At 41.1% G+C, this 27,699-nt stretch overlaps 1 protein-coding gene across 1 annotated transcript in view; it reads right to left on the bottom strand.

Moving 5' to 3' along the window:
- Nucleotides 1-27,699, bottom strand: part of LOC130094700 (nephrocystin-4-like) — a 187,966-nt gene that overhangs the window by 26,772 nt on the left and 133,495 nt on the right. The window contains exons 13-17 of the mRNA XM_056261122.1: nt 24,355-24,503; nt 21,311-21,502; nt 15,789-15,979; nt 5,120-5,280; nt 3,182-3,362 (exon numbers count right to left, since the gene is read on the bottom strand). Of these exons, the coding sequence (XP_056117097.1) occupies nt 3,182-3,362; nt 5,120-5,280; nt 15,789-15,979; nt 21,311-21,502; nt 24,355-24,503 (874 nt within the window). The remainder of the gene's footprint in view (nt 1-3,181; nt 3,363-5,119; nt 5,281-15,788; nt 15,980-21,310; nt 21,503-24,354; nt 24,504-27,699) is intronic.

Genomic DNA, 27,699 nt, shown 5'->3' with positions numbered 1-27,699 from the left:
TGCTCTAAATTTTTACATTAACACTAACCTTTATGACTTTTACACTATTTGAATATATAACATATTCACTAATGAATAAAACATAAATAAATCCTGCAAAGTAGAGAGTCCAGACACCTTCTGACCTATGGAACCTCTCACACGGCATGTACATATTGCTAGATATTTAACAGTGACAGTCAAGTGGAAATTTGAATTTACCATGAACTTCTGCATAAATTGGTAAAATGATGTGATCTATACACATCATCAAGCAAACAAACACAGTCTACTTCAATAAATGACGCATAATGATATGTTTTCGTGTCTTTACTGAACACAACTTGTAAACATTTATAGTGCAGGGTGGGGAAAAGGGTGCATCTGTAGGCTAATGAATTCTCTAAAGGCTAATTGGAGTCAGAAGTCAGTTAACCTGGAGTCTGAACAATAAGACGAGATAGAGCTGCCCTACAAAAAAACACACAAAGTTTGCTATTCACAAGAAGCATTGAGTGTAAACCATGCCCTTAGACGAAAGAGATCTCAGAATGCCTAAGACTAAGCATAAAGTTAAAGAAAGGGTTATACAAGTATCTTTAAAAGCTGTGAAGTTCGTCAGTACACAGTTAGAGAAACTATCAACAAATGGAAAAGGCCAGCACTGTTGCTACTCTCCATAAGAGTGGGCGTCTGGCAAAGATTCAATGATGTTAAGAAGAGTCCAAAAATATCTGTTAAAGTCTATAGAAATCTCTGGAACATCTCTGCTGACGTGTCTACGGCATATAAAAAGCTATACAAGAATGAGATGAAATGAAGATGATTTATTGCTTAAACAGATTGTTTTTGTCTATTGTTTTATTTAGTTAATGATCAGATCAAGTATTATGGCCAATTTTCGCAGAAAATACATAGTAATTCTCACAAATCCCTCACACACTGCAGGCTACTGTTACACAAGCAAAACACTGCATTAAATCACATCAGCATTAGCTGAACAAACGAGGGGTTTGCTGGATTGTTCTGAGAGAAAACAGCATTAATATTAAAGAAAGACGATTTCAAAGAATTTACATCTTAAGAAATGTAGTCTCTAGGAGTTTGCTCTTAAACCAACAGAGTAGATTTCTCAAGTTCATAGCTCCCGCAAACTTTTCAAAGAGTTCAGAAAAACCTTTCATGCATATACTGTACATACACAACCCAGAACAATTGTGTACAATATTGTGATCAGAAGTGAGCCCTACAGCCCTACAAATCCATAAGAGCGACTGTTGAGCGTCCAAAACTTTAGCAAGTTTAATCCTTCAAAACATCTGAAATATCATCCAGTTCTACCTCAGTGAATCCGATAACTTTATACCTGCTGGTTGGGCGTTTTATTATCTTTAGATGCCTCCATTAGACCCCTATTTACCCTGCAGAATAAATTTATATAGCTTTGGAAATCATTCAAACATGGAGCTCTTTTATCTGTAGTGGAGCACATGATAGGATTTCCATTAGGATGCACTTTCTCTTATCTTCTAACTGTAGCTATGTTTTAGAGGAGATAGACAGAAGTCTACTTTGGTCCCAATTGCAAATGTATACTATTGTTTTTTGTATTTCTTACTATGAAAGGAGAGATAAGGGACTCGCTTGAAAATAATTGTCGAGGAAATGCGATTTTCTTTCCTTCTTTTCCTCTCTCCTGTTCCCCATCTCTCTTTTTCTCTGCTGAAATCTTCGCCACGCTTATCAAACGTTTGCAGATGAGCAGCGTGGGGGCCAGAGGCAGGCGCATTATAAAATCCTAATCTTTTCTCCCCTCCATCTGGCCCTGCGTCTCTCTCTCTGCTCGGTAGAAGGCATAAAGAATCCGGAGGTGATAAAGCCTGTTGCTACTGTGAGAAGCTTTTGATAGATGCACCAAAACTCTCTGAATTAAGAGATGATGTTTAACCTGTTCAATTAAGTTATCTGTTTCTTTTATGTGGATTTGCTGTGTTCAATTATTCACTTGTCTGTTCGCATCAAGCTGAAATTAAAGAGGATTTCATTAGGAGCTTTTCCCATTGCTTTTTAACATATGACAATGCCAATCATCACGAGTCCAATTACATAGAAGCTTCATTAATTCCCAACGACGTGACATGTCCTATCTGAGCAGAACATTTCGAAACAGTGTGGGATCATGAAGTAAGACATCAATCCATGTGCATTACCCAGAGCGGCAGACTTACAATGTCCCACCTTACCAAAACTTGACTGAATGTATTCAATGGACCGATCAAGCTATTCAAAAGACATTTGCATGTACATAATATCAGCTTTTTTTCCCCAATCCCTTTTTCCTCTGACCAATAATTGTCTTTGCTTTGACCTACTTGATCCTCTGAGGTGCTTTTCATGGATAAACATCTCTGTAAGCCTTAGAGAGCGAGTAAACCTCAATCTCTTGTTAATGGCGACCACTCATTTGGATTCAAATAAATGGACAACGCATTAATCCAAGATTGAGATATGGCGTTGAGCAGCTTTTGAGTTTGCCTTGATTTGCCTGTTTTGGATGAGTTAATTGATTCCGACCACTGAGAGAAAGAGACAGAGGAAAGCTGATTGGTATCTGACCTTTGGGTAATTTTGCAAGAAACACTTGCATTTTCACTGGGCCTCTAAGAAGGAGCTTAAGCAGATAAACATGAAGATAGCCAGTGAATAGCTTTGATTCGGCTCGATGTGGAAAACAACTCAAATGTTTAAGGTCACTAATGACAGATGCTTCTTATGCCATAGTGACGTCTAAGAGAGCTGCTTTCTTGAAATTTTCAGAGGAAGGTTAAAGACAAAGTGAGTAATTTCTGCACTGCTAGTATCACTTGTCCGTCCATCCATTTATTTATTTATTTATCCATCCATCCCAAAACTTATTTTACTTCTACTTTCTAATATTCAAATTTTAGTTCCGGTTTGCTACCTTACTTCAAATTCAGGAATCAAATTGTAAGGCATTTTCAATTAAATTCTGAATGGCAAACAACCCTGGCAAGCAGAGAAATGTTTTGATATCGCCACAAACCAATATTTAAACTTTGCAGGGAAATAATCTTACAAATGGCTTTCTTATAACAGTCTCTGCATATCAAACTAGAAAAGTAGATTAATAATAGAGCTATCAAAAAATTACACACACAGCTGCTTAGCACATTATCCTTACCAACGTTTCCAAGCCGCAAATGCAGAATTCCTTTTACGGTAGTGTAGACATTGATGGCTGGAGAGGCGCTGTGCTTGCTGTCATGCCTGCTGGCAAAGTTGGCATCCTGCAGGTACTCAGTAGTGATCACTTCCAGCTCATGGCTCACCTGGACGGCTGCACGGCCTTGACGTAGCATATGCTGCAGAAGTAAACAACAAACATTAATATTAAAGCTGTCAATTTAATGTTTTAAATCATAGTGTGATTAATTATAAAAAGAAATGTGCTAAACATTTTTAATGTTTAGAAATGTCCTAAACAAAAAGGCAATGCTTCATGGTTCCTGAATCAATTTTATTGATCTAACCATGTAAAACAAAAAGATAAACAAAAATAACCAGCAACAAAGACATATGTTGCAGGCTACTGACAAATGCCAACTTCTGACGACCTTGTGGTTGTGTTTGAAGCCCAAATGGACCTTTTGTTCATTCTGAAAAGGTCAGAATCCATGCTAAAGAGGAACAGTCCAATTATGTTGATGTGATTGTATCTATTTCTGGTCTTGTTTTGTTTTAACCTTTATTCAACAGCTGACATCGATGAGAGCTCTAACCAAGAGACCTGCGGTGGCGAGATCTAACAGACGCAGGTGTCCTGAAGTATGGCATGCATATTTCATAATTTCGACATGACACTCCCATCTGAGCACACTAAATAATGAATACCGCAGAAAGGTTTCGATGTGCAGGGTGACTGTCTGTCTGAGTTAAACAGCTGTGAGAGCTCTGTTTGGCTATTAATGAGGGCAGTATTTGTACCTGTGTCAAAATTCTAAGTATGGCTTGTGGGGTTATTACCAACATGGCAAGTTGAGGACTTGCAAGGCTGTTGCCAAGCAGAGTATTTGGAGTTGTCTTGTATTATTGTTTTGTCATGGTGTGTGTGGGGTGTGTTGGGTTTTTGTAATTTATTGTATTTATTTTGGTGTGCAGTACAATGAGTCTTTGTGCGTTTAGATGCATGACCTTATGGAAAATACGTTGACAACATGTAAGGTCAAGTAAATGCCTTTATTGGCATTCCGTCAGCTTATTCAGTTAGCACATGTCTGACTTTGTAACAGTTTTGACATCAAGATAATGTCAAAATCATGGTTTTCTTGCAAGTACCACTGAAAATTAAAACAGTTTTTTTACTCATATCTACTGTAGGGTGTCAGGGTTCAAAATCAACACTTGCCAAACATAAAATTAGAGTAAAATTTGCATGCAAAAGTTTGGGGTAGGTATGATTTTTTTTTTAAGTTTTTGAAAGAAGTCTCTTATGCTCACCAAGGCTGCATTTATTTGATTAAAAATACAGGTAAGATTGAAATATTGTAAAATTGTATTACATTTTAATAACTATTTTATATATATATATATATAGTTTAAACTGTAATTCCTGACAAAGCTAAATTGTTATCAGCAAATTCTCCAGTTTTCAGTGTCTCACAGTATAATTCTTCAAAAACCTTCTAATATGCCGATTTGGTGCAAACAAGAATTTTACATTTTAACATTTATTATTTATCATCACAGTTTAAAATGGTTGTGCTGCATAATATTTTTGTGGAAACGGTGATACATTTTTTCAAGGTTCTTTGATTGTTTTTTTGAGAACAGCATCTATGTGCAATAGAATTGAAATCATTTGTAACGTTATAAATTCCTTTACTGTCGCTTTTGATCAATTTAATGCATCCATGCTTTTGGAAGGTAGTGCTCTGTGCACTACCTTCTAAATGTTTGGGGTCAGTAAGTAAAGTAAATGAATACTTTAATCTTGTAAGATTTAATAAAGTAAATTAATACAGTAATCACCCACAGACATTTTCAATGCAAAATGCAGTTTAATGGCTCGCTATGGCTAATGGGGTAAAATATCACTTTGGACCCTAATAGGTAATTTTACCTTCAGCTCCACAGCAGCTGAGCCAATCAGCATTAAGGATTCACTGTCCCAGACATCAATCTGCAGGGAGTGGAGCGCCAGGTATCGCAGGAACCACCCCCGCTCACCTGGCTTGAGGAACTGCGGGTCAACTCGGTACTGCAGCTGCAGACCAGGAAAACCTGAGTATGAGGAAAATAAAAGAACAACAAGAAAGAACCATACTGATATCTGTTTAGCCACCAAGCAAAATGTGTGGGAAATTTACATAAACATTTCTGAGCTACAATCCTCTTGCACACACCACATCCTGCCAGTCATGAATATCAAACACTGGCAGTGCCGCAGGCGCTGATGTTTTCTATATGTTCCCACACATTTTCCCGTGTCTAAAGTGATGACAGTAATCAGTTCTGAAAGTGCTTGGGTAACATTGCAGTTACATTCATGTTTTTATGCAAAGCTGGAGAAGATCCTGGACTTCATGTGAAGGGGGCAAGCAAATATTGCCTGCTAGTGTAGACCTGAGCAGTGATTTAAAGTCAGGAAAAACAAGTGTAAAGGAGTGTAAGGAACCATTATTGATGTTCTCGAAGGGATGTATGGTAGATGCTGGTAGGCCAGAGAGGAAGGAACATGTGTAAAAAAGAGTAAAGAAGTGCAAGGCTGCTTTTTGATGTATGGTGGAGATGGGCAGTGCAGTAGTTTAACCATGAAATGTCTGTAGTCTGGATGAGGAAAAAGAAAACAAAAATATTAAGTAGAACCTTTGGCCACAGCAAGGATGCATTAAATAGATCAAATATGACAGGAAAGGCATCTATAATTTTATAAAATATTTCTATTTCAAGTAAACGGTGTTATTTTTAATTCATCAAAATAAATTATCTGTGATGAAAAATACATATTCCGCAAAAATATTAAGCAGTTCAATATTTGAATCAATTGGTACATAAGAAACCTTTCATCTTTTTATTACTTGAAAGTGGTTGTGTTGCTTAAAGTCCCCTTGTAGTCAATAATTGTATCCCTTAAAACTCATCTTTGATCACCAAAATGACATATTTAAAAGTTTTTTCCTTGAAAACGTTTTTGAGACTGTCTTTAGCCGCGTTTCCATTACCCTTCAAATTGCGCAAATTGAAATTGTGAATTGAAAATACGCCCAATGGAAACACGTCAATTTCGCAAAAACTACTCGGTTACTATCGTAACCTCAGTTCCCTGAGATAGGGAACAAGTATTGCGTAGCTATACGCAGTGGGTAAACTCCCTTTCCTCGATTTACTGAAGCCTATATGTAAAACGCATTTGCAGCTGCACAGCCAGCCCCCTGAGCGTCTGACCCGCTCATAGGCTGTGCTGCAGCAACTGCACATCCAATGGCGCGGGCGAATCTGACGCACAACCAATAAGCTAGCCCAACGTCAGAGCCCGTCGAGGGGGCGTGCCCCGCCTATATAGACCCCCGAATTCGCCATTATAGCAGGTTATACGACTGAAGCGACAACTTCACCAGTTACCATAGTGCGGCCGGCTACGCAATACTCGTTCCCTATCTCAGGGAACTGAGGTTACGATAGTAACCGAGTAGTTCCCTTTCGAACGGTCACTTCGTATTGCGTAGCTATACGCAGTGGGGACACCATGCAAAACGCCGCACCCTGAGTAACTAGTTGTCCTGCCACTCAGGACCCCTGAGCTAACAGAACAAGCCAGAACCCAATAACATATGCATATACATGTATATATAACAGACCAGACACAGTCGGGTCTGAATAATATACATAATAAGTCAGTCACCACAGAATATACTAACAAAACCAGACCCCGTCGGGATTATTAGTATAACTTTATTACCGGCCGAAGCGGGTTTATATAATATGTATAATTAGTACATATTAATTTTTGTAGTAATTTTTGTAGACAAGACCAGCCACTGTCAGGTCTCAATCAAACCGAAAGCACCTTCGCCTGCAGGGAAGGTACCTCCATATTATAGAACTTCATAAATGTGGAAGGCGAGGACCAGCCGGCCGCATCACAAATATCTTGAATGGGAAAACCAGAAGACCAAGCCCACGACGAGGCCATACCTCTGGTCGAATGGGCCTTGACACCTATGGGGCAAACCTGACCCACTGCGGTGTAAGCCAAAGAGATGGCATCCACTATCCATCTAGACAGTCTTTGCTTAGTGACTGGATCACCCTTAGAACGGCCCCCAAAGCAGACAAACAGCTGTTCTGATTGTCTAAAAGACGCAGAACGCTCCAAATAGATTCTCAACGCCCTGACAGGGCAGAGAAGATTAACCTCCCCATCCTCAGCAGAAGGGGGAAGGGCTAATAGCGTAATAACTTGTGCTCTAAACGGCGTTGAGAGCACCTTGGGCACATAACCATGCCTGGGTTTGAGAATGACTCTGGAGTCATCCAATCCAAACTCCAAACATGCAGGACTCACTGAGAGGGCCTGCAGATCTCCCACTCGCTTGATAGATGCAAATGCCAACAGGAGAGCAGTCTTTAGCGAAAGTGATTTTAAATCAACCGACTGGAGCGGCTCAAAAGGTGGTCCCCTCAGGGCCCTAAGGACCGTGGAGAGGTCCCAAGGCGGCACCGAAGGGGGCCTGGAGGGGTTAATCCTCCTAGCACCCTTCAGAAACTTTACCACCAGGTCATTCCTTCCCAATGATTGGCCAGCCACCAGAGCATGGTGCGCTGCGATGGCTGCCACATACACTTTGAGCGTGGACGGGGTGCGGCCCGCGTCCAGTAGCTCCTGCAGGAAGGCGAGCACCACTGAAACCTCACATGACTCTGGGTCAATACGATTTCTCGAGCACCAGCTGGAAAAACCCGACCACTTTAAAGCATAAAGGCGCCTAGTAGACGGGGCCCTTGCTTCAGAGATAGTGCTTAAGACCCTGTCAGGCAGGTCCCCGGATACCCGTTTAGGGGCCACACATGGAGGGCCCATAAATCGGGTCGGGGATGCCACATCGTTCCGTTGGCCTGTGTGAGGAGATCCTTCCTCATCGGAACAGGCCAGGGGGTCGTGTCCGACAACTGAACCAGTTTCGGAAACCATGGTCTGGATTTCCAGAGAGGAGCCACCAGAAGGACTGGGCATCCGCTCTCCCTGATCCGCTCGATAACCTGTGGGATCATCGAGACGGGGGGAAACGCGTAAAGGGGGCGGCTGGGCCAGACATGAGCCAGCGCATCCCTGTTTTTCGAGAAGAACACCCTGCAGTGGGTGTTGGCTCTCGAGGCGAATAGGTCTACTTCGGCCTCGCCGAACCTCTCCCATATTAGTCTGACCGTCTGAGGGTTCAGGGACCACTCGCCTAGGGGAGTGTTGCCCCTTGAGAGCATATCCGCGCCCACATTCTGGACGCCCGGGACATGCGCTGCTCTCAGAGAGCTCAGATTGGCTTGTGCCCACATGAGGAGGTCCCTCGCCATCACATACAGGTTGCCTGACCTGATGCCACCCTGGCGATTTATGTAGGCCACCACAGACATGTTGTCTGTACGGATCAAGACGTGGCGACCCCTGAGGTTTGACAGAAAAGCTTTTAGGGCCAAACCAACCGCTTTCATTTCCAGACAGTTGATATGTAAGCTCTGCTCCGTGCTCGACCAGAGGCCGGAGGCAGGCTTGCCCTCGTGCAGCGCTCCCCAACCCATGTTGGATGCGTCTGTAAAAACCACTTTCCTCCTGGAAACTATCCCAATGGTCACCCCCTTGCAGTACCAGTCCTGAGCCCGCCAGGGAACCAGTGTTCTCAAACACCCTTGATTCACCATAATGCGCAGGCTGCCTGACTGCCATGCATGGGTTGGCACACGGCGTTTCAGCCAGTGCTGCAGCGGGCGCATGTGCAGTAATCCCATGTGGAGTACTGATGATGCAGCTGCCATTAGACCAAGCAGTCTCTGAAACCTCTTCAGAGGCGCGCGCTCGCGCGCCCTGAATGCGGCTACGAGTGTCTGCACCGAGAGCGCGCGCTCTTGAGTGAGCCGCGCTTTCATTGTCACCGAGTCCAAAACCGTGCCCATAAAGACCACAGTCTGGCTGGGATTCAGTTCGCTTTTGGCAACATTGATTGTGAGACCCAAGCATTTTAGATGGCTGAGAATCAAATCCCTGTGCACTATTAGTTCGTCTCTCGACTGCGCTAGCACCAGCCAGTCGTCGAGATAATTCAGCACACGCACTCCCTGGCTTTTCAGCGGGGAGAGCGCCGCATCCATACATTTCGTGAATGTACGGGGTGCCAGAGCCAGACCGAACGGCAGACCGGTGTATTGATATGCCCTCCCCTCGAAGGCGAATCTCAAAAATGGCCTGTGACGAGGGTCGATCTGAATATGAAAGTATGCATCTTTCAGATCCATTGAAACAAACCAGTCCCACGGGCGAACCTGCGCGAGAATCTGTTTGAGTGTTAACATTTTGAAAGGCCGTCTCATGAGAGCCCTGTTCAAACGCCTCAGATCTAGAATGGGTCTGAGCCCGCCGTCTTTCTTTGGAATTAGGAAATAGCGGCTGTAAAACCCCGAATACATTAGCGCGGGAGGGACTGACTCTATCGCTCCTTTTGCTAATAATTCTTGAACTTCGGTGCGAAGCACGTGATTCACGCCGCTTCTCACCGATGTCTCGATAACCGCCTGGAATTTCGGGGGTCTGCGAGCGAATTGGAGCGAGTAGCCTCGCTTTATAGTGTTTATGACCCAACTTGACACACCAGGGATGGCTTGCCAGGCCATCACTCGTGTGGCTAGGGCGTGACACACTGAATGGGGGGGACCGCCTAACATAGGGGGACCTGATACCCTTATAATGTGATTTGTGCACATACTGAGTGTTTGACTGACTATATAGGCTTTTGCCTGGGGGGAAGTCAGTGTTACAACAGGGCGGGGGCCGCCTAGTGGAGGGGGACCGTGAACCTGTGTGTTGTGATTGTGAAACATGCTCTTTTTGTGCTTTATTTGGGTCGCCGTGAAAACGGCGTTTGTTTGCAGAGACGCGCTCACTGCTGCGGGCCTGTTTACAATAATAAAATCCCCAGCCGCCTGAACTGAACAGGGAGCTGTGGGAAGTTTTGCTGGTTTCTTCGAGGGTGGTCCGGCTAGCGCGAGACACGAGCCCTCTCTCTTTCCCCTCCGTGCTAGGTCGACTTCGGAGGCGCCTGGTCGGCCGCGGCGCTGGGTCGAGGGCCTTGACGCCTGGGGAGCGGGTAGCGCTTCGCGGGCCTTGACTGGCGCTGGCTATCAGCCGCAGGGCGGGGCTGAGAGGCCTGTTTCGCCGGCTTGGCTGGATGAGGCGAAGGCGGAGGTTTGGGCTTGCTGGACGCGGAGCCCGAACGCTTCGGCAAGAAGTGTCGCATGGCCTGGGACGCTTTCTGTGCCTCCGTGTACCTCTCCGAGAATCCCTTCACCGCCGGGCCGAAGAGACCGGAGCTGGACACCGGAGCGTCGAGAAACCTCGTTTTGTCGGCCTCCTTGATCTCGGTGAGGTTAAGCCACAGGTGGCGCTCGAGCACGACCAAACTAGCCATGTTTCTGCCGATGGCTTGTGCTGTAGACTTAGTAGCACGCAGCGCTAAGTCCGTAGCACTCCTCAGGTCCCGAAAAGTCTCCGGGTCCGGGCCAGCCTCGTCCATGGACCGGAGGAGTTTGGCCTGGTAGACCTGCAACACGGCCATCGTGTGCAGGGCCGATGCAGCCTGGCCGGAGGCGGCGTACGCGCGTCCAGCGAGGGCTGAGGTGTTACGGCAGGGTTTGTTGGGATGAGCGGCTCTAGCTCGCCAGCTAGCTGCAGAGCTCGGGCAAAGATGAGCTGCCACGGCCTCTTCGAGGGGCGGCAAAGACTCATAACCCTTTTCCGCTGCGCCATCCACGGAGGAGAGCGTCGCGGAAACTGCGGATCCCACACGTGCTGAGTATGGAGCGCGCCAGGCCTTGGTTAGCTCCTCGTGGACCTCGGGGAAAAATGGCGCCGGTTTGTGACGCGGGGCCTGCTGGCGCCCTTCCAGAAACCATCCATCCAGCAGACTACGAGGCGGCTCCTCGGGCGAGGCCCACTCGAGGTCGAGGTCCGCGACGGCCTTCGTCAGGATCCGAAGCATCTCGGCGTCGGAGTTCGTCCTGGTCGCTAATCCGCTGGCCACCGATTGAGAAGCGGTGACGGGGTCGAGAGAGCCCGGCCACTCGTCCTCAGAAGCGGCGATGGATAAGCTGTCGTCGCGCTCGAGAGATCCGCCGAAGGAGACGAGGCCCGCCACGTGTGGGGGGGGGGGGGCGCTGGTCTCCTGCGAACAGGACCGGTGATGGCGTTTGAGTCGGAGAAAGTGAAGCACGCGGGGACGCGGCCGGCGTGCGTTCACCAATCTCCATACCCTCCGGTTGCCGTTGGCTGCGACGCTTCTTCTTCCTTGGAACGGAAAGCGTGGATGAAGCGGCCTCGCCGTCCCGGGAGAGAGCTAGCCGATTGCGCAGCGCGGATATAGGCATGCAGTCGCAGGCCTCACATCCGCCGGCCGAGAGAGCATTCTCTGCGTGGTCGATCCCCAGGCAGGAAATGCAGCTCGTGTGCTGGTCTGCCTCGTGCAGACGGCCTCCGCACGTGGCGCAGGATGGACGAGGCATACTGAAATAAAATGTTAGCAATAAGCACAAAGGATATAAATGTCGCCGGATAGCCACAGGTGAGACGGCGTCAGGAGAAATCGACGTGCAGGCGAAGTCTGCTGATGAGAAGCACGCTCAGGCTGAAAGGCTTGTTCGACGGCGAATGCTACAGTAAAAAGCTCAGGGACATGTGTACTGTCGCTGAAGGAGTAAAATCTACTATAATGGCGAATTCGGGGGTCTATATAGGCGGGGCACGACCCCTCGACGGGCTCTGACGTTGGGCTAGCTTATTGGTTGTGCGTCAGATTCGCCCGCGCCATTGGATGTGCAGTTGCTGCAGCACAGCCTATGAGCGGGTCAGACGCTCAGGGGGCTGGCTGTGCAGCTGCAAATGCGTTTTACATATAGGCTTCAGTAAATCGAGGAAAGGGAGTTTCCCCACTGCGTATAGCTACGCAATACGAAGTGACCGTTCGAAAGGGAACTCCCAATTATCGCAAAAAAGTTTTTCGCTCGCATGAGGTGGTTTTTCAGGCAATTCGAAAAATTAATATTTCGCAAAACTGCAATGGAAACAGTTTTTGCGCATTTACAGGTCACCTGACGTAGATGTCGCGGTATGTTTGGACAGAATACGAGACAGAGTTCTTTATTAAATTCATAAAAGACAAAAGAATTACAGGAATACTGGATTCTAAACCTCAAAGAAATGCCACAATCAAGACCTCGAAGCAGATATGAGGGAGAAACACCCAGAAACACCAGCTGCTCCAAGTATAAGACAGACATACGTCTTAAATACGATTAATAATAATGGCCAGTGAAGTGGCTGGGTAAACCTACCAACATCCGTCCCCATGATTTTTGGAATGACTTATCGCGAGAGAAAAAAAATAAGTTTTAGTCGCATAACATCGGTTAATGGAAACACAGTCATTTCGCAATAGTTTTGTGTCGATATTTAGAAAAAAAAATCGCAAAAGTTTTGCACAAATCTGTAATGGAAACGCGCCTTTTGATTCACTGCAGTTTTAAGGAGAAAATGGTGTTGACTTATGCAATTAAAAACACCACAGACATATAAACAACATCAAAAGCTTGATTTTCATCACAGGGGGACTTTAATGAAGTGTACAAATATTTTTCTTTCAATTATACATGTACTTACTGTAATTGTTTATCAATTTAATGCATCCTTAAAGTGTATACATACAGCCAAGTGTAAAAGGAAAGTAGTAAAGGCCCAAGCACCAATCCCTGTGGGACCCCAGTGGAGCAAGGCGTGTAAGCCTTTCCAGTTGACTTGGTACCTACTGTCATCTAGGTAGGATATAAAACAGAAAAGTACTGACCTAGAAATGAGCATTTCTACCATTTTAGAGATCAATAGTATGTTGTTTGCAGCATCAAATGCTGCCAAAGGTTCCAGAACAAACAGTATGGAGTTAAGCAAGGACACTCTGGTGATGTGTTTATGGGAACAACAGCAGTTTGAGTAGACTGACTGGATTTGAAGCCTGATTTATGGGGTCAAGCATGTTGAGCACAGTCGAAATTGAACACAAATAAACACAACAAACCCTGGATGCATTTTCATTTGTGGAAAAAACAAGCAAATGCAACACTAATGCTTAATGAAGTCAAAATGTTAAACTGGATGTTGCTTTTACATTGTGCTACTTCAGGCAGAGAGCCAAAAATATTATTTCTTCATTGAAGAGAAGTGCAATGCTCAGCTGAGAATCTGGGATGAGAAGATGTTATGCAACAACAAGTAATTGCACAATAACAGCATCATATCCCACAGGATACAGATGTTCCCTCCACAGACATCAAAAGGCCTTCCGCACAATATCATCATCATTCAGCCTGTAATCTTTATGGCACTGTATGGCTCATTGTCTTGTATAGTTGGTCCAGAGGTGAGTCTAAGGGCTGAGTTCTGTGCACTGTGGCATAATGATTTAACGCCTTAAAGCAGGGATCTTCAATAGGGAGTCTGCAACCCCTGGAGTGCCAGACAATTATCATTTTTACTCAAACTAATTTTTGTGAAAAAAAGAAAGATAAAGGACTAGTAAATGTTTCATTGTTTTTCCCCCATTAAAATGAACTAAAACTGATATGCAATATACACTGTACATAATTGGTCATTATTTTAATAGCTCTGCATTGTAAGCATCAAAACAAAGTATGTAAATAAATACATTAATGTGGTTCTACATGCATTCTATATCAGGGCTGAGAACTGAACTGAATGCCTTTTAAATTCTGAATCGATTCCTGAATTAAAATGTACATTGAATTGAGGTAGCAAAAAGGATAGAGAATTGCAATGAGGATGGAGACAGACAGACAGACAGACAGATAGACAGATAGATAGACAGATAGATAGATAGATAGATAGATAGATAGATAGATAGATAGATAGATAGATAGATAGATAGATAGATAGATAGATAGATAGATAGATAGATAGATAGATAGATAGATAGATAGATAGATAGATAGATAGATAGATAGATAGATAGATAGATAGATAGATAGATAGATAGACAGACAGACAGACAGACAGACAGACAGACAGACAGACAGACAGACAGACAGACAGACAGACAGACAGACAGACAGACAGACAGACAGATAGATAGATAGATAGATAGATAGATAGATAGATAGATAGATAGATAGATAGATAGATAGATAGATAGATAGATAGATAGATAGATAGACAGACAGACAGACAGACAGACAGACAGACAGACAGACAGACAGACAGACAGACAGACAGACAGACAGACAAAACAACAGACAAAAAGACGGACAGACAAAGACAGACAGACAGACGGATAGACTGATAGATAGATGGATAGACTGATAGATAAAACGACAGACAGACAGACAGACAGACAGGCTTTAAATGCAACACTCAGTTTTATACAATGTGTAACAGGGGGTCCCTGCTAAAGGTTTGCACACTCACGCTAGATGTATTTTTTATGTATGATATTACGTCTCTTCTGAAATAAAAAGGATGAAAGCAGCCCAGGCTGTTAGAGCTGATCCTCTTGTACCCCTGCATCTCTCCGTCTCTCTCGCTCTCTCACTCTCTCATTATCTGTCTCATTTCTTCTGTTCTCTTCCTCCACCACCCTATCTATCTTCCTCTTCAACCTTTGTTCTATCTTTATCGTCTATTCCTTCGTTCTTCTCAGGTGTACGCTGCAGGTAAATGAGAGGTTCCCTACTTATCATGAGAAAGACACATCCTTATGTCATGTATGTATGCTCCACCTCATCGGATACTTTATCTAGCCAATCAGTAAAGACCATTTTATACGAATTGCAACAAGTGGTAAAATTGCTGCACAGATTTTCCCTCGGACTGGGACCCTTTTTTCCCGTCAAGGAGGAGCTCTCAACACAAATGAATCAATGCATTGAGTTTTAGCCAAGATTTTCATGGTATAACATGATAGCAAAAAGCCCCACTCTGGCTATGGGAAAAGTGCACTTGAGGTGCTCTTAGCTCAACATTTTAAGGTGCTTTAAATTATCGGCCTTTGCCAGTCTGTGAGAAACTATTGATAAAAATAACTCACATCAGGGGCAGGTAATAAGTATTTTTGGCAGCCATACGAAGCAACAGAGCCAAAACTGTTTTCTCAGCACTACCAAGTTCATCACAAAGTCACGCCGTTTCTACACTTCTCCTCAGCAGGCTGCTGTGTATGAAGACTCCTTCTTAAAAGCAATTACTGGAGTTTGGCCAAAAGCTGTAAAACTATAATTGCTCATTTTTTAGAGCTTTATTCACTAAAACACTGCATGTGTTGCAGTTAAAAACAGCTATAAATGTTTACAGACATTGATCAAATTCATTAGAGCAAAAAGGTGGTGCTTGCTATTTTGATGAGTGCAGTAAATATGCCTTTGTTTTCAGATGATTAGCAAAGATTCTTTTAAAACAGAAGACAACAGGTGAAATAAAAAGTGTTGAGCAGAATCATAAAGCATTCGTAGGAGGATGGTAATCATACCAGAGTTAAGTGTGCCGTCCTTGTTGATAAGGGAGAGGACACAGGGGTAATGAGGATTGGATTTGAGCTTGCTGTTTCTCTCCGGCTCAAGCAGCTTCAGACGCTCTGTGGTGACAGGCTGGAAGCGGTAAAGCTGGAAAGTGAAATGGACAGAGCTGGGCCAGTCTGAATTCACACCAGTTTGAGGGACCCTATGAAGAGACAGACAACTGATTGGCATTGGGGAATGTGGCATTATTGAAAAGCAATGATGACATACGTTGATATACGATTGGATCAGTGAGGACATTGTAAATGACTTGAAAGAAATATTATGTGTGGAGTCGGTCTGAGTACCCCATTATTAGGAGTCACTTGGTGGCGCTTTGTTATGAAGAATCAATCTGAGTAACTCCACAATGATGAACAAGTCTCAGTGACTGGATGATAAAGAGCCAGTCTGAGTGACTCCTTCATAAAGAACCACTATCAGCGATGCAATGATGGAGAGTCAGTTCAAGGCACACTATGATGAAGAATCTGTCTCAGTCACACTATGACAAACCCTTTTCAACCAGATCAATAGTAACTGATTTAAAGTTTTGTTTTTTTAAATGGTTAGAGGTCATATGACGATGAATCAAAATAAAGATAAGTGTACTATGAAAGCATACTGTAACTTGCAAGACTAAAAACTCCCTCTCATTCATTAAAATTCAAGCTATTTTATACTTCTGTCATCAGTCAGATGAATGTACTCAAACACAAAATAAATTAATTACTTTTTATGGTAGAACAAAACTAAATTTGGACCTCAATGGAATAAATAAAAAATAATATGGCAATAAAATAAAAATAAAAGTGGACCTCAATGTGGGAAAAAGTTATAATCCTAAACCTAACATGCAATCACCGCTCTACACTGACACATTCTAACACTGCCATTAATAAAGTTAATGGTGAACACCTGTCTGACTGAAACCGCTCACTTAAGTAAATACAATAAAACAGTATCCTTGTACCAGAGCTTGAAATAATAATGCTTGAAGGTCTCTTAAAGTTAGAAAAAGAGCAGTTAAATCATAAAACAAAACTTCACATTTAATCATGTGGAACTTCATCATTTCCTGAAAGCAAAATCAATAACTTTCTTGCAAATTCATTGCACTGTGGCTCTTTCACTGAAGAGAAAAATCATTATTATTTTTTTTATTATTATTATTTGGTAAGGCAGGACTTTTAGGCAGAAACAACTTCCTTAAAAACATGATATTTTAAATCAATTTAATTAGCCAGTAATGGTCCACTGCATTTTATGTAAGCAATAATCATCCATCACTGAACTGCTCTGCACCTGAGAGAACACTAGGAGCTCAGGGGCGATGGGTTCACACATTCAAGCCTGAAAGTCTAAAAACCAACTTCACGCTGCTACACGAGCAAGAGGATAAACAAAAGATATAAATAATTAAATGAAAGGATATAAATGAATTAATCAAAGTCCTAGGTGACATTTGAGAGCTGACAGGGCAATGTGAAGAGTTCGTCTCCATCCTCAGCAGAATGAATTAAAATGGAGGGACAGATTAGGGAGGGATGATTGCTTTCTTTTCTCTTTGTGAGGAAGATTAGCAATCAATCACTCAGAATTAGATAAGGATAGAAACTATTTAGAGTGCGGACAATTGGCAGGCCCACTCACATCACAATTCTAGAGTTTAAGTGCTATTCACTCAAAATGTCAGTTCTGACCTAAGAGCCAATCAAATGACTTGATTTCTTCAATTAAAAGAATAGGCCTTACAGCTATGCGAGGATTTCACATCAATATCATCTGGTAAACAAAGGGATGGAGAGCTCCGCACGATGAGTGAGATTTCTAAAAGACACAAATGCACAATAACTACGTATTTTAGAAGGGAGATTCATTTAGCAGATAAACCACACGGTTCTCTTCCTTTACAAAAGAGAAAATGTATTCAGGTATTTCCATCTACCTTTGAAAGCCAATAGGTCAAATAAGTCATGTCGGTTGACTCACCAGCTTTCTTACTGTGTGTTTAGAAAAAAAGAAGTTTCCAACAGCATTCCAGTCAAGGGTATTTAAAAATCTATTGACCTATCAAAGTGACAATGTTCTGTTTATTATAAGCACAAGATGAGTTATTACATCTGCCGCTTTAAAGGGGTCATGACATCACATCAAATTTCCCTTGATCTATGAACCATTAAAACATCCTGCGAGTTTCGTAACCTAAAACGTCCTTACCATTATAAACAAATCATTTATTCAACCAAGCTCCAAATTCAGCTTGTTTGGGTATTTTGATATCTGTGATGTCACACGAGCAAATACATTTGCATATGATTGCTTCTAGAGCAAAATATCAACAAATAGTTTTACATCACACCACAGGCGTGTTCAGTCGCTTAATGGCTGATAATTGTCTACTCCAGACACGACTGTCACGTCAAAAGCAAAGAGAACCCATTATAATCACTGATGCTGTCTAAACCGGTTCAATTTCTGACATACTCCACGCGCTTGTGTGAGCTGACAACAGGACAAATGGAAGAGTAAAAGAACGTTTGCCTCGACGTGTCCTGTTTAAACAGCTCGTATGCATCTCTGTACAGACCTCAGAAGGTCAGGATTCATATTCAATGGCGTCCCGGATCGCGTTGGAGGATTATATGTTTTGTTCGGAGCATTTGGATTTATAAATAAGACTTATAAAAAAAAACTTTTGTAGAAAAATAAAGCAGCCAACTGCACTGGATTGGACGCAACTACAATGCCAACTGCAAGTAAAAAAATATCATAATGCTTTGTCTGTAAATTAGTTTTATTTGGTTATTGTTTTCAAGACACGTACTCACATGCAATAGCAAGAGGGTGTTGATACTTTTTCCATGCAATGATAATAGCCAATCATAACAGTGTCTGTTTAATAAAAGCCTTAAAAGGAACCATCCCTTAAAGTCCCTGTAAAGGCAATTTCAAAAAAAAATTCTAAACACATTATAAATGTTAGAAATGTGTTGCTAAAACATATTACAAAGACTGTGAACTGTGAGGTACTGATTTGTGGAGTTAGACCGTTGAACAGTTTTTCACCATTGCTATTTTCCGGATTTTCTGGGCGGGGCTAAAACAGGGCTCGATGACGCACTGGAGCCCTTGAGCTCCTGGACACGCCCCTACTTGATGACGCACTGTAGCCGCTGAGGCTGGCCGCTCCTAACAATATAGAGCACATTCACATCAGTTTGCCGCTCAATCGCGAGTTACTGTCAGCACTATTATTAGTAACACAGCCTACAGATTGCTAGCTAGCTATGCCTTCGTCACGGAAATGCGTAGGCCTACTACCAGGATGCGATTACAGGATCACGTACAAAACAGATCGGTGTCCTTATTTAAATTTCCGAAAAACGATTACATCAAGAAGAAGTGGATTAATTTTGTGAAGAGCCACCTTGATGGAGAGCTGAGGATCACCGCCAACACCCGCCTCTGTAAGTGATCATTTTACACGGGATAGTTTTATAAACTTTCGTCGGAGATAACTGTCAGGGATTCACTGATAATCCGCTGTTACTGGTGAATGGGCCGAACCGACTCCCGCCTGGCCTTCATCCTCCCGTCGCGCCGACAACTGGTGTCATCGGCAGTGCGTGCCCACTGCCCACCGTGCGAGCATCTATTCCGGCTGTAGAGTTGAGTGTGGCGAGTCGACGGCAGCTTTCCCGCGAGTGGGCGTGGTTTCAGCGCAGCCAGTGGACACGCCTCCAGCGTTTGAGAGCAGAGAATACTGCTCATTTCTTCAAGATTTTGATAGCTTATTTTATGTACTTGCTGGCTTTTTTTATCATTCAAATTTGGCTGGGTGACTAATAACTAATTTTTCTGTGGTGTGACAAACTCAAAACACATACTTAATTTTGACTTTACAGGGACTTTAAAAGCAGATCATTTCAAACATGAGGGTTGAAAATATATATATTTTTCTCATATATGCTTTTTGTGCAAAAAACGTTACTAACATTGTGAGAGAACCTCAAGGAAAAAGTATAGGGCTGTAAGATTTTAAAAAATATATATATTGAGATAGACTAAACGGTAACCTCTTGCAATTTACTTATAGCATTAAGCCATAGAACTATTTCAATTTTATTTTTCAATTAATTGTACAGTCCTATTTATTTATTTATTTATTTATTTTAATTTACAATTTTTTATGATGTAATTATTTTTTAGCGTTTTTAATCAACTCACAAACCCGTTTGGGAACCCAATGACAAATATATACATAAAAGGATTTAAGATGAATGCAATTTAAGATGCAATTAATCATATTTCATTGTATTAAATGAAAAGCCCTAAAACCCTAATAATAAATTAATAAATGGATCTCAAGGCTTTAAAAGGCTGAAAAGAACTATATCACCTTCTCCTCCCATTTGAAAAATACAACAACCTGACGGAGGGATGCAGAGAAAATACAAGAGAAAGAGAGGGAGAGTGTGCTTTAAATCTATCAATGCCTGATTTGAGAACAGAGAGGTGCCCGAATCTGTCACAAGCACACTTGACAAGTGCCGTTTCTTATGTGGACAAGTTAGCATCAATACTTGCGTGATATATGGACATTGGCTGATTGGGGGGTAGAGAGGTTAGCCAGAGATGCTTGGCCCTGAACCAGCACTTGAGGAGCTGCATTACTATTGAAATAAAGGACCTGACATCTCCTGTTTGATAGCTAGTGTTTCAGCACTGCTCGTAAAGGCTGTAGACTAGAACATACTGCTACATAACAGACCTGCCAGTGAATCTTTCTAAGCAGATTAAGTCATATTGCAATTCATTACTAAAATTACTATATTATATTACAATATAATACTATTATACAGTTTTATTACAATTTCAATAGAACTTTAGGCTTTTTTCCCAAACATTGTTTTGAATACTTTTTCCTGGAATACACAAATTACCAACTGAAATAAACAATTTATTTTAATAGAGTACTTCAATAAATGACATTATTCCAGACAGATGATGTTAGAAAAAATGAAACATTCACATTCATTTCCAGTATGTCTGTATTTGTCTGGACACGTCTACAGGTCGATTCACACTGCACAGACAAACCCCAACAGTTGGACTTAGAATTTTATGAAAAATAACTGTCATGTTCACACTGCCCCAACAGACACCAACGAACACTGAACATGGTCAGTCAGGTGAAAACAAACTCTGACCAATGCCAACAGACGCCATAAGGGGAAACACACTGATCAGACAAAACCCAACAAACGTGTTTGTTGCTGTTTGTCTGTGCGGTGTGAATTGGCCTTACAATTTAAAAAGATTGCATGCACTGAGGTAAACTGTGAAAATATTTTCAACAAGCAGCCAATATTTTAGTGAACCATTTTTCACAGATATTAATGCACACAGATAAAAGAACACAGCAGTACAAAAAAAAAGAGGAGTTCAACAACAAAACAGTGCAGATAAGATGGCCTGACATCAAACGTACCTGGTAAAGGCCAGGAACTGCAGGATGAGAGTGTTGACCTGCAGATGATCTGCTTCTTCTCTCTGGAGGTCAAAGTTGACCGGCTCAGAAGGATCCAAAACCTCAGCCACCTGGTTCTGATGGTCCAGGATCTGAGGAAAACCAGAGGAGAAGAGCTGGGCCAAAGATCTCCGGGAGGTCGATCTGGAAGAGCTGAGATAGAGAAATCGCATTTGCACAGCTAAAAACTGTCTGTCAATAGATTATACAGTATACATGTGACATTTCTAATGATATGTTAAGCACTACATAATGTAGCTTTTTCCAGCACTTTCAATTACCTAAGCATTTAATTTACTTACTGAACACCTGCCTTACTGAGCCTTTTTCAGCTCTTTGTGCTTCATTGATCTTCAGTCACAATACTGTACCTGCGCACACACATCTGAAGCTGCCAAGTGCTGTCAAGACAACCCGTGGCAGGCAGCCTACTGTGCGTTATCAGGTACATTCTGTATCTCTTCACAATATATCACATGTACAATGTTGTAAAAAAAACCTTTTATCCACAGTATGATCTGTGTCAAATGTTAAAGGGTACTATGACATCCTCTGGTGTGATCTGGTAATATGTCCTGCTGTGATATCTTAAATGGGATCTCACACATGAGATGAGATACACGGTTTTGAGAGGCTTGCATCAAGCAGTTTCTTAAAGACTTCAGAAATGTCGACTTTCTTGAAAGACTTGCATTGTCGCACAAAGATAAAAGCATTTGAAATATGTCCCGTTAGACATGGAAAGAACGTTGCACCAAAAGAAAGCAAAAAACAGCAAATAAAATAAAATGTGTGTGGTAAAACCGCTGTCGGGCAGAACTGTACAGCACAATATGAAATTTAAAATGGTTGATATATACAAACAATCTCATAGATAGCAAATGAAGCAAATAAAGCCAACATGATGTCAAAATTGACTATTTACTTCCTTACTGCAAGTCTAATTGTGAATTAATATTTGATGCATATTATTCCAAATAAACATTAATAATCTCATAATCTATCATAAACTGTAACCAACCATCATAATTTTTAATCAACATATATACAACCTCATGCATACACACACACAAAACACATAAACATTCACATTTACATAAAACATTTTGCCATCCCTGTAAACACAGTACTGTATGTAATCTCTATGAGCAATATGGCTCACAGTAAGAATATTCCCCCATTACTGAAGCTGTTTATTTAGGACTTATGTTTAGGAACCCCTAACGAGAGCTTTTCCAACATTACAGAACAGTGAAAATATATGTGAGCATAATGACAGCAGGACTTTAATATGTTCTTCCAGTGACTAAAAACTAATTAGGAGACACAGTAATTAGGCCTACACTTATACCAGAGGCTTTTAATTGCCACAGTCAAAGAAGAATATAATATTACCTATGGATCGTGTAATTTTCTGCTGAATTAAACATTAATAGTCCTTGCTTATTATTTTCACACACGTCCGCCCAATATATTCTTACCAGGATCCACACAGAAAAAAAAATACTAAAAAAGAAATAAAGAAAAAGAGGGAGACAGACATGAAGAAAGATGAGGGCAGATAGAGACTGAAAGAGACACAGTCTTGTTTTGGTAATCATTTCTTTAACTTAATTCATGTGCATTATTAATATAATAATCGGTTAAAATTATTTAATTAATTACATGATATGCTGATTAAGTAATTAAAACAAATCACAGTTACATAGTACTATCAATGATTCAAAAACATTATTGGGGTAGACGAGAGTACTACATGAACATTACAAAAATGGGATTTATTGATTGATTAAACATTATCCTATAACTGGCCTACACATTCCACAACAATACATATCATAATTGAGTTTGGTGGGCATGATTAAATTACAAAAAGTGTATTAATTATTTGTTTAAAATGATTTTTTTTATTGTGTCTAAATGTCTTTTAAAACCAAATTATCTGGTCTTTTTAGTTTATATTGGACTATGGTTTCTCGTAATGACAACAGACCAGTGGGATTTGTCCTCATAACCAGCAACTCATTTAAAAATCCCTGAATAAGAGACAAGAGATTTTGTTATTATGTAAATGTTTTATTATAATATCCTAGGGAAATCAAAAGCACTTCTGTCCTTGTCCGTGAGAGTCTGAGCTCTTCAGAAAACACACAGGCCTAGATACTGTATAAATCTAACCAATTACAGTCCCTCACATAGGAAAAAATATTATTTAAATTCACCTCCAGTCCAAATGAAAGAGCTTAATTCATTCCACCTGGCTTAGTATTCAGACTTTATTTAATTTTAAAGGGTTCAATCAGATACGACAACTGACTCAAATTAGAGCTCTTATTTTAAATAAAGTTTTAAGTGACACACATTGGTCCCCTGCGCTCTGTGATTCTGCAGGGCCAGATGAAGATAATGTTGGCCTGTTAACTGTCTTTGGTCAGATTTAGATGATGATGTGACACCGAACAGCTCCTGAATGACAACTCTGTACTCCCTGAGATTTTAAATGGCCATCTCAACTCACAGTTTCAGCAAAACTGTTGTCACCTTTAAAGGACAACACAAGTCCACATATAAACAAAGACAGGGCCTGGAAATACTTCAGCTAAAATAAACATGACATAAAAATGTGTTGGTGTAAAAGGAAGCAATGGTGACAGAAAGGGATATTGAGAGAGAAATTGGAATTAGAGAAAGCAGCAAATTCATGCATGATGGGGAAATAGAGTAATCTCTGTTTATCTGTCTGTCTGTATCCATTTGTCCGTTCGTCCATTCGTCAATCTATGTTATATACTAAAACTAAAATTTGCCATACTAATGCCATAATTGGCTGCCATACTGCCATAATTAGCACAATGTCTGTATGAGCATTTGCATATGCATACAGTATATACATATACAAAAGTATTAAAAAGGTACAGAAGCAAATGCAGATTTGCTTAATTAACTTGAGTGAAGAATATGGCTCCTATACAACTGAATTGTTAGTGTGTCTATATGTTTCTCACCCAGCAGAGTGTGTTCCAAGGGTGATGACAGGGGCATGCACTGGGGTGAAGGTCAGCTCCTGCATCTCATCCTCTTCCTCACTTCTGTCTCCCTCTCTCTCCTGCACACTCAGCTCCAGGTGAGCTATGCTGCTGGCAACTGGACGCTCCTGATTCCATTTAAATCAACACACATGCGTGGAAAGAAAGAAAAACAGACAAATTCAGAAGTCATTTTAGACTGAAATTCAGGAACAGATCCTGTAAAACAAAAACCCAGAGGTCTTGATGAAGTTTTGACTCATATATCTTGTCTCTCTCTTTGATAACTCAGCTTCTGAAACATACAGTACTGAGAATATTTCATCATGAAATCTAAAACAACCTCCTAAAATGTGCAAAAAAGTAAAAGTCAAGACAACAAAGAGGTCAGCAGTTCAAAGACAAACTCTGTCAGGACCGTTTAGTATTGGAATCTTTCACAAAAGAATGATACACCACAGCCATCAGAAACCCAAACACACTACAAGAACTTCTAAGTTCTTTATGAAATGCCTGAAGACACAACTCTTCCACAAGGACTTGATCAAAAACCAATTACAGCATTTGCTATTCTCCTAACAGTACCTATCATCAGGCAACACACCCACGGGCCACCAGAAATCTGTTCATTGGCCATCTGATTTATATTGCTGAAAAATTGGCAAGTATTTCTGGGACTCAAAGTACACCGTTTTTTTGCCATCACAAGAATAAATTACATTTCTAAATATTTCAACAACAAAAAACATGAACTTTAAATTGTTATTAATATCTCACAATAATACTGTGTGTACTTTATTTTTGATCAAATAAATGCAGCCTTGGTGAGCATAAGAGACTTCTTTTAAAAACATGAAAACAATCTTACAGACCCCAAACGTTTAAACAGCAGTGAACTGTATATTATACTAATCCATTACCTTGTTTTTTTGCTGGCAAACTTTAGCTTGTTGTATTGCACTTTTAGTGTCACTGCCCACTTTTGATGAATTGCTTGTGTGGTAGCAATCCTCATTTGCATTTGTGTCTGCAAAATGAATAGATGTAGGCCTAGATGTAGATGTGGCATGCTGGTATTATATCCAAAATCACATCCACGTGAATTTCAACATTCTGCATTTGTTTTAAAAGCAGTATACAGCACAGAATGTTCACAATGCTTTGTGATATTTATGAATCTGTCCATCTGAAACCAGAGAAGGATTTGAATCTCTAACTTGAAGATAGGAAGAGGCGATTAATTAAAAGAAAAAATGTATTAATTTAACACAATCACAAAATCAGCGAGTCCTTTACCTAGAAATTATATGACTGGCAGGAAGTTGAGCATAGCAGAAAATTCCCCCCTAATCGCTGTCATAATACCCCATGTGTGGCACAAACAGCCTTGAACAACTGTGGAGGAGGTAACAAAGCATCGTATAGTTAAATGCACCGCATGACTACAGGCAACAGCATAACCATACATGCTCCCACACATGATTAGCATAATATCTGTGGATATCCTCGTGCAAAATATGTGATATGCTCCCACTCTATACAGGCTGTATCTAAACACACTGTATTTCCATTAAAATAACACAAGCACATTACCATTACAAACTGTTCTCATCCCAGATTTCTCAGCAGGGTTATGATGTGGAACACCTGTAATGATGTGCTGATAGATCTCATACAGGATATTTTTACACGAGGTACATTAAACTAGTCAACAAGTTAAAATTCATGTCATAATATCCGTATACATTTTCTTTGTAGCTAGCCTGGGAACTTTTACCTTTCTATGTTAAACAATCCTCCTCTATAATGTGCTCACTCAATGGTTTACCTAAAGAAGCAGAATCATGTTGTCGCCAGCTTCTACATTAATTACGAGGGAAATGTAGTCTAATCCTTATTTCATAACACCTTAGGTACAATTTCACAACAATAACCATTCGGCCCGGTGGTGAAAAAGTCTTACAGTGCGTAAAATGTTAAAACGACAGTAAAAAAGAAAAAAGAAAGATGCATCACAAAAATATTAAGCAGCACAACTGCTTTCAACATTTATAAACAATCAACCATCAAATCAGCATATTAGAATGATTTCTGAATGATCATGTCACACTAAAGACTTGACCTTATTATGTTAATCATGTATGAAGGTATTTTAGAGCTGAAGTGAACCAACTCGGTGGATCACTGATGGGTATATTATGAGATAAATTTCTCATTTACAGGATTTTCCAATTTAGTGACATATACCCACTGAACCTGACATGATCATGAAGCAGCTAATTTAGTCAAACTGATGGGACAGTTAATGGTGCTCTTTAGGGATGGGCATTTTTCAAAAATATTGCATTCGAATATTCGGGCTCATAAAAATCGAATATTCGTTTATTTAAATTAAGTTGAATATTCGAATGCAATATTTTCGAATTTCGAATTATTTTTTTGTTTACACATAGGCTTACTGTTTAATGTTTTCAACTAAAAACAAAAGCATTAATAAAAGCATGTTCAAGCAGCGCGAACGGGAAAAAAAATGCCTAATAAAGCAGATTGCGCCAGATATCGTACAGAACGTAGGCCTACACACACTCGAGTCAGCGTATGATTATCGTTTATATTGAGAAAAACAATATCCTCATGCAGGGGCGCCGCCAGCAATTTATGCTTGAGTGAGAAAAGGCGCTTTGCTGGTTCTAAGTTTCTAACAGCACTTTGCGTTTTCTGTTCTTAAACCTGTCTCCCTCAACGAAACTTAAAGGAAGTATATGTCCAGCTCAAAATCATTTTGCTATAAGATAAGTTATCATTTCGGATCACGCGGGGTCCAGCTGCGCTTACCTGCAGCAGTCGTGAATGCAGTGATGGACACTATCTTTCCTCATTCGACTCTTTGGATTTCATGGGATTTCTCATTGTGGTGATGATATTATAACTCAGATTAATTAATTAATTTGATCAAAAGTAATTCCATTTAGTAAGATCATTTTCAAGTAATTCCAAACTTCGCGAGGCAGACGACAACATTATGTGATCAAATGCACACAACTTGTTAACACTCCACAGCGCCACAGTGCATTTAATTATAACTGCGAGTTAGTGCTTGGGATTTATCATGGATTCACTGCATTTACGGCCAGCAAAGCAACGTAGTAAAATTCGAATAGTGTTTTATTTTTCGAATAATAATTACAGATCGAATATTCGAAAATTCGAATATTCGTGCACATCCCTAGTGCTCTTAGATGGGAAAGTTTTATTTTGCAGTTTGATTCAGCATTTTGTGGTGTATAGGTGTGTTTACTGAGGAAATGTATGTGTGTTTTTCTT

The sequence above is a fragment of the Rhinichthys klamathensis genome, unplaced genomic scaffold (genome assembly GCF_029890125.1).
Source record: "Rhinichthys klamathensis goyatoka isolate OS25496 unplaced genomic scaffold, OSU_Roscu_1.1 h1tg000180l_1, whole genome shotgun sequence".
NCBI classification, from domain to species: domain Eukaryota; kingdom Metazoa; phylum Chordata; class Actinopteri; order Cypriniformes; family Leuciscidae; genus Rhinichthys; species Rhinichthys klamathensis.
The sequence above is the reverse complement of the archived record's forward strand: the minus strand, read 5'-3'. Positions and strand labels throughout refer to the sequence as shown.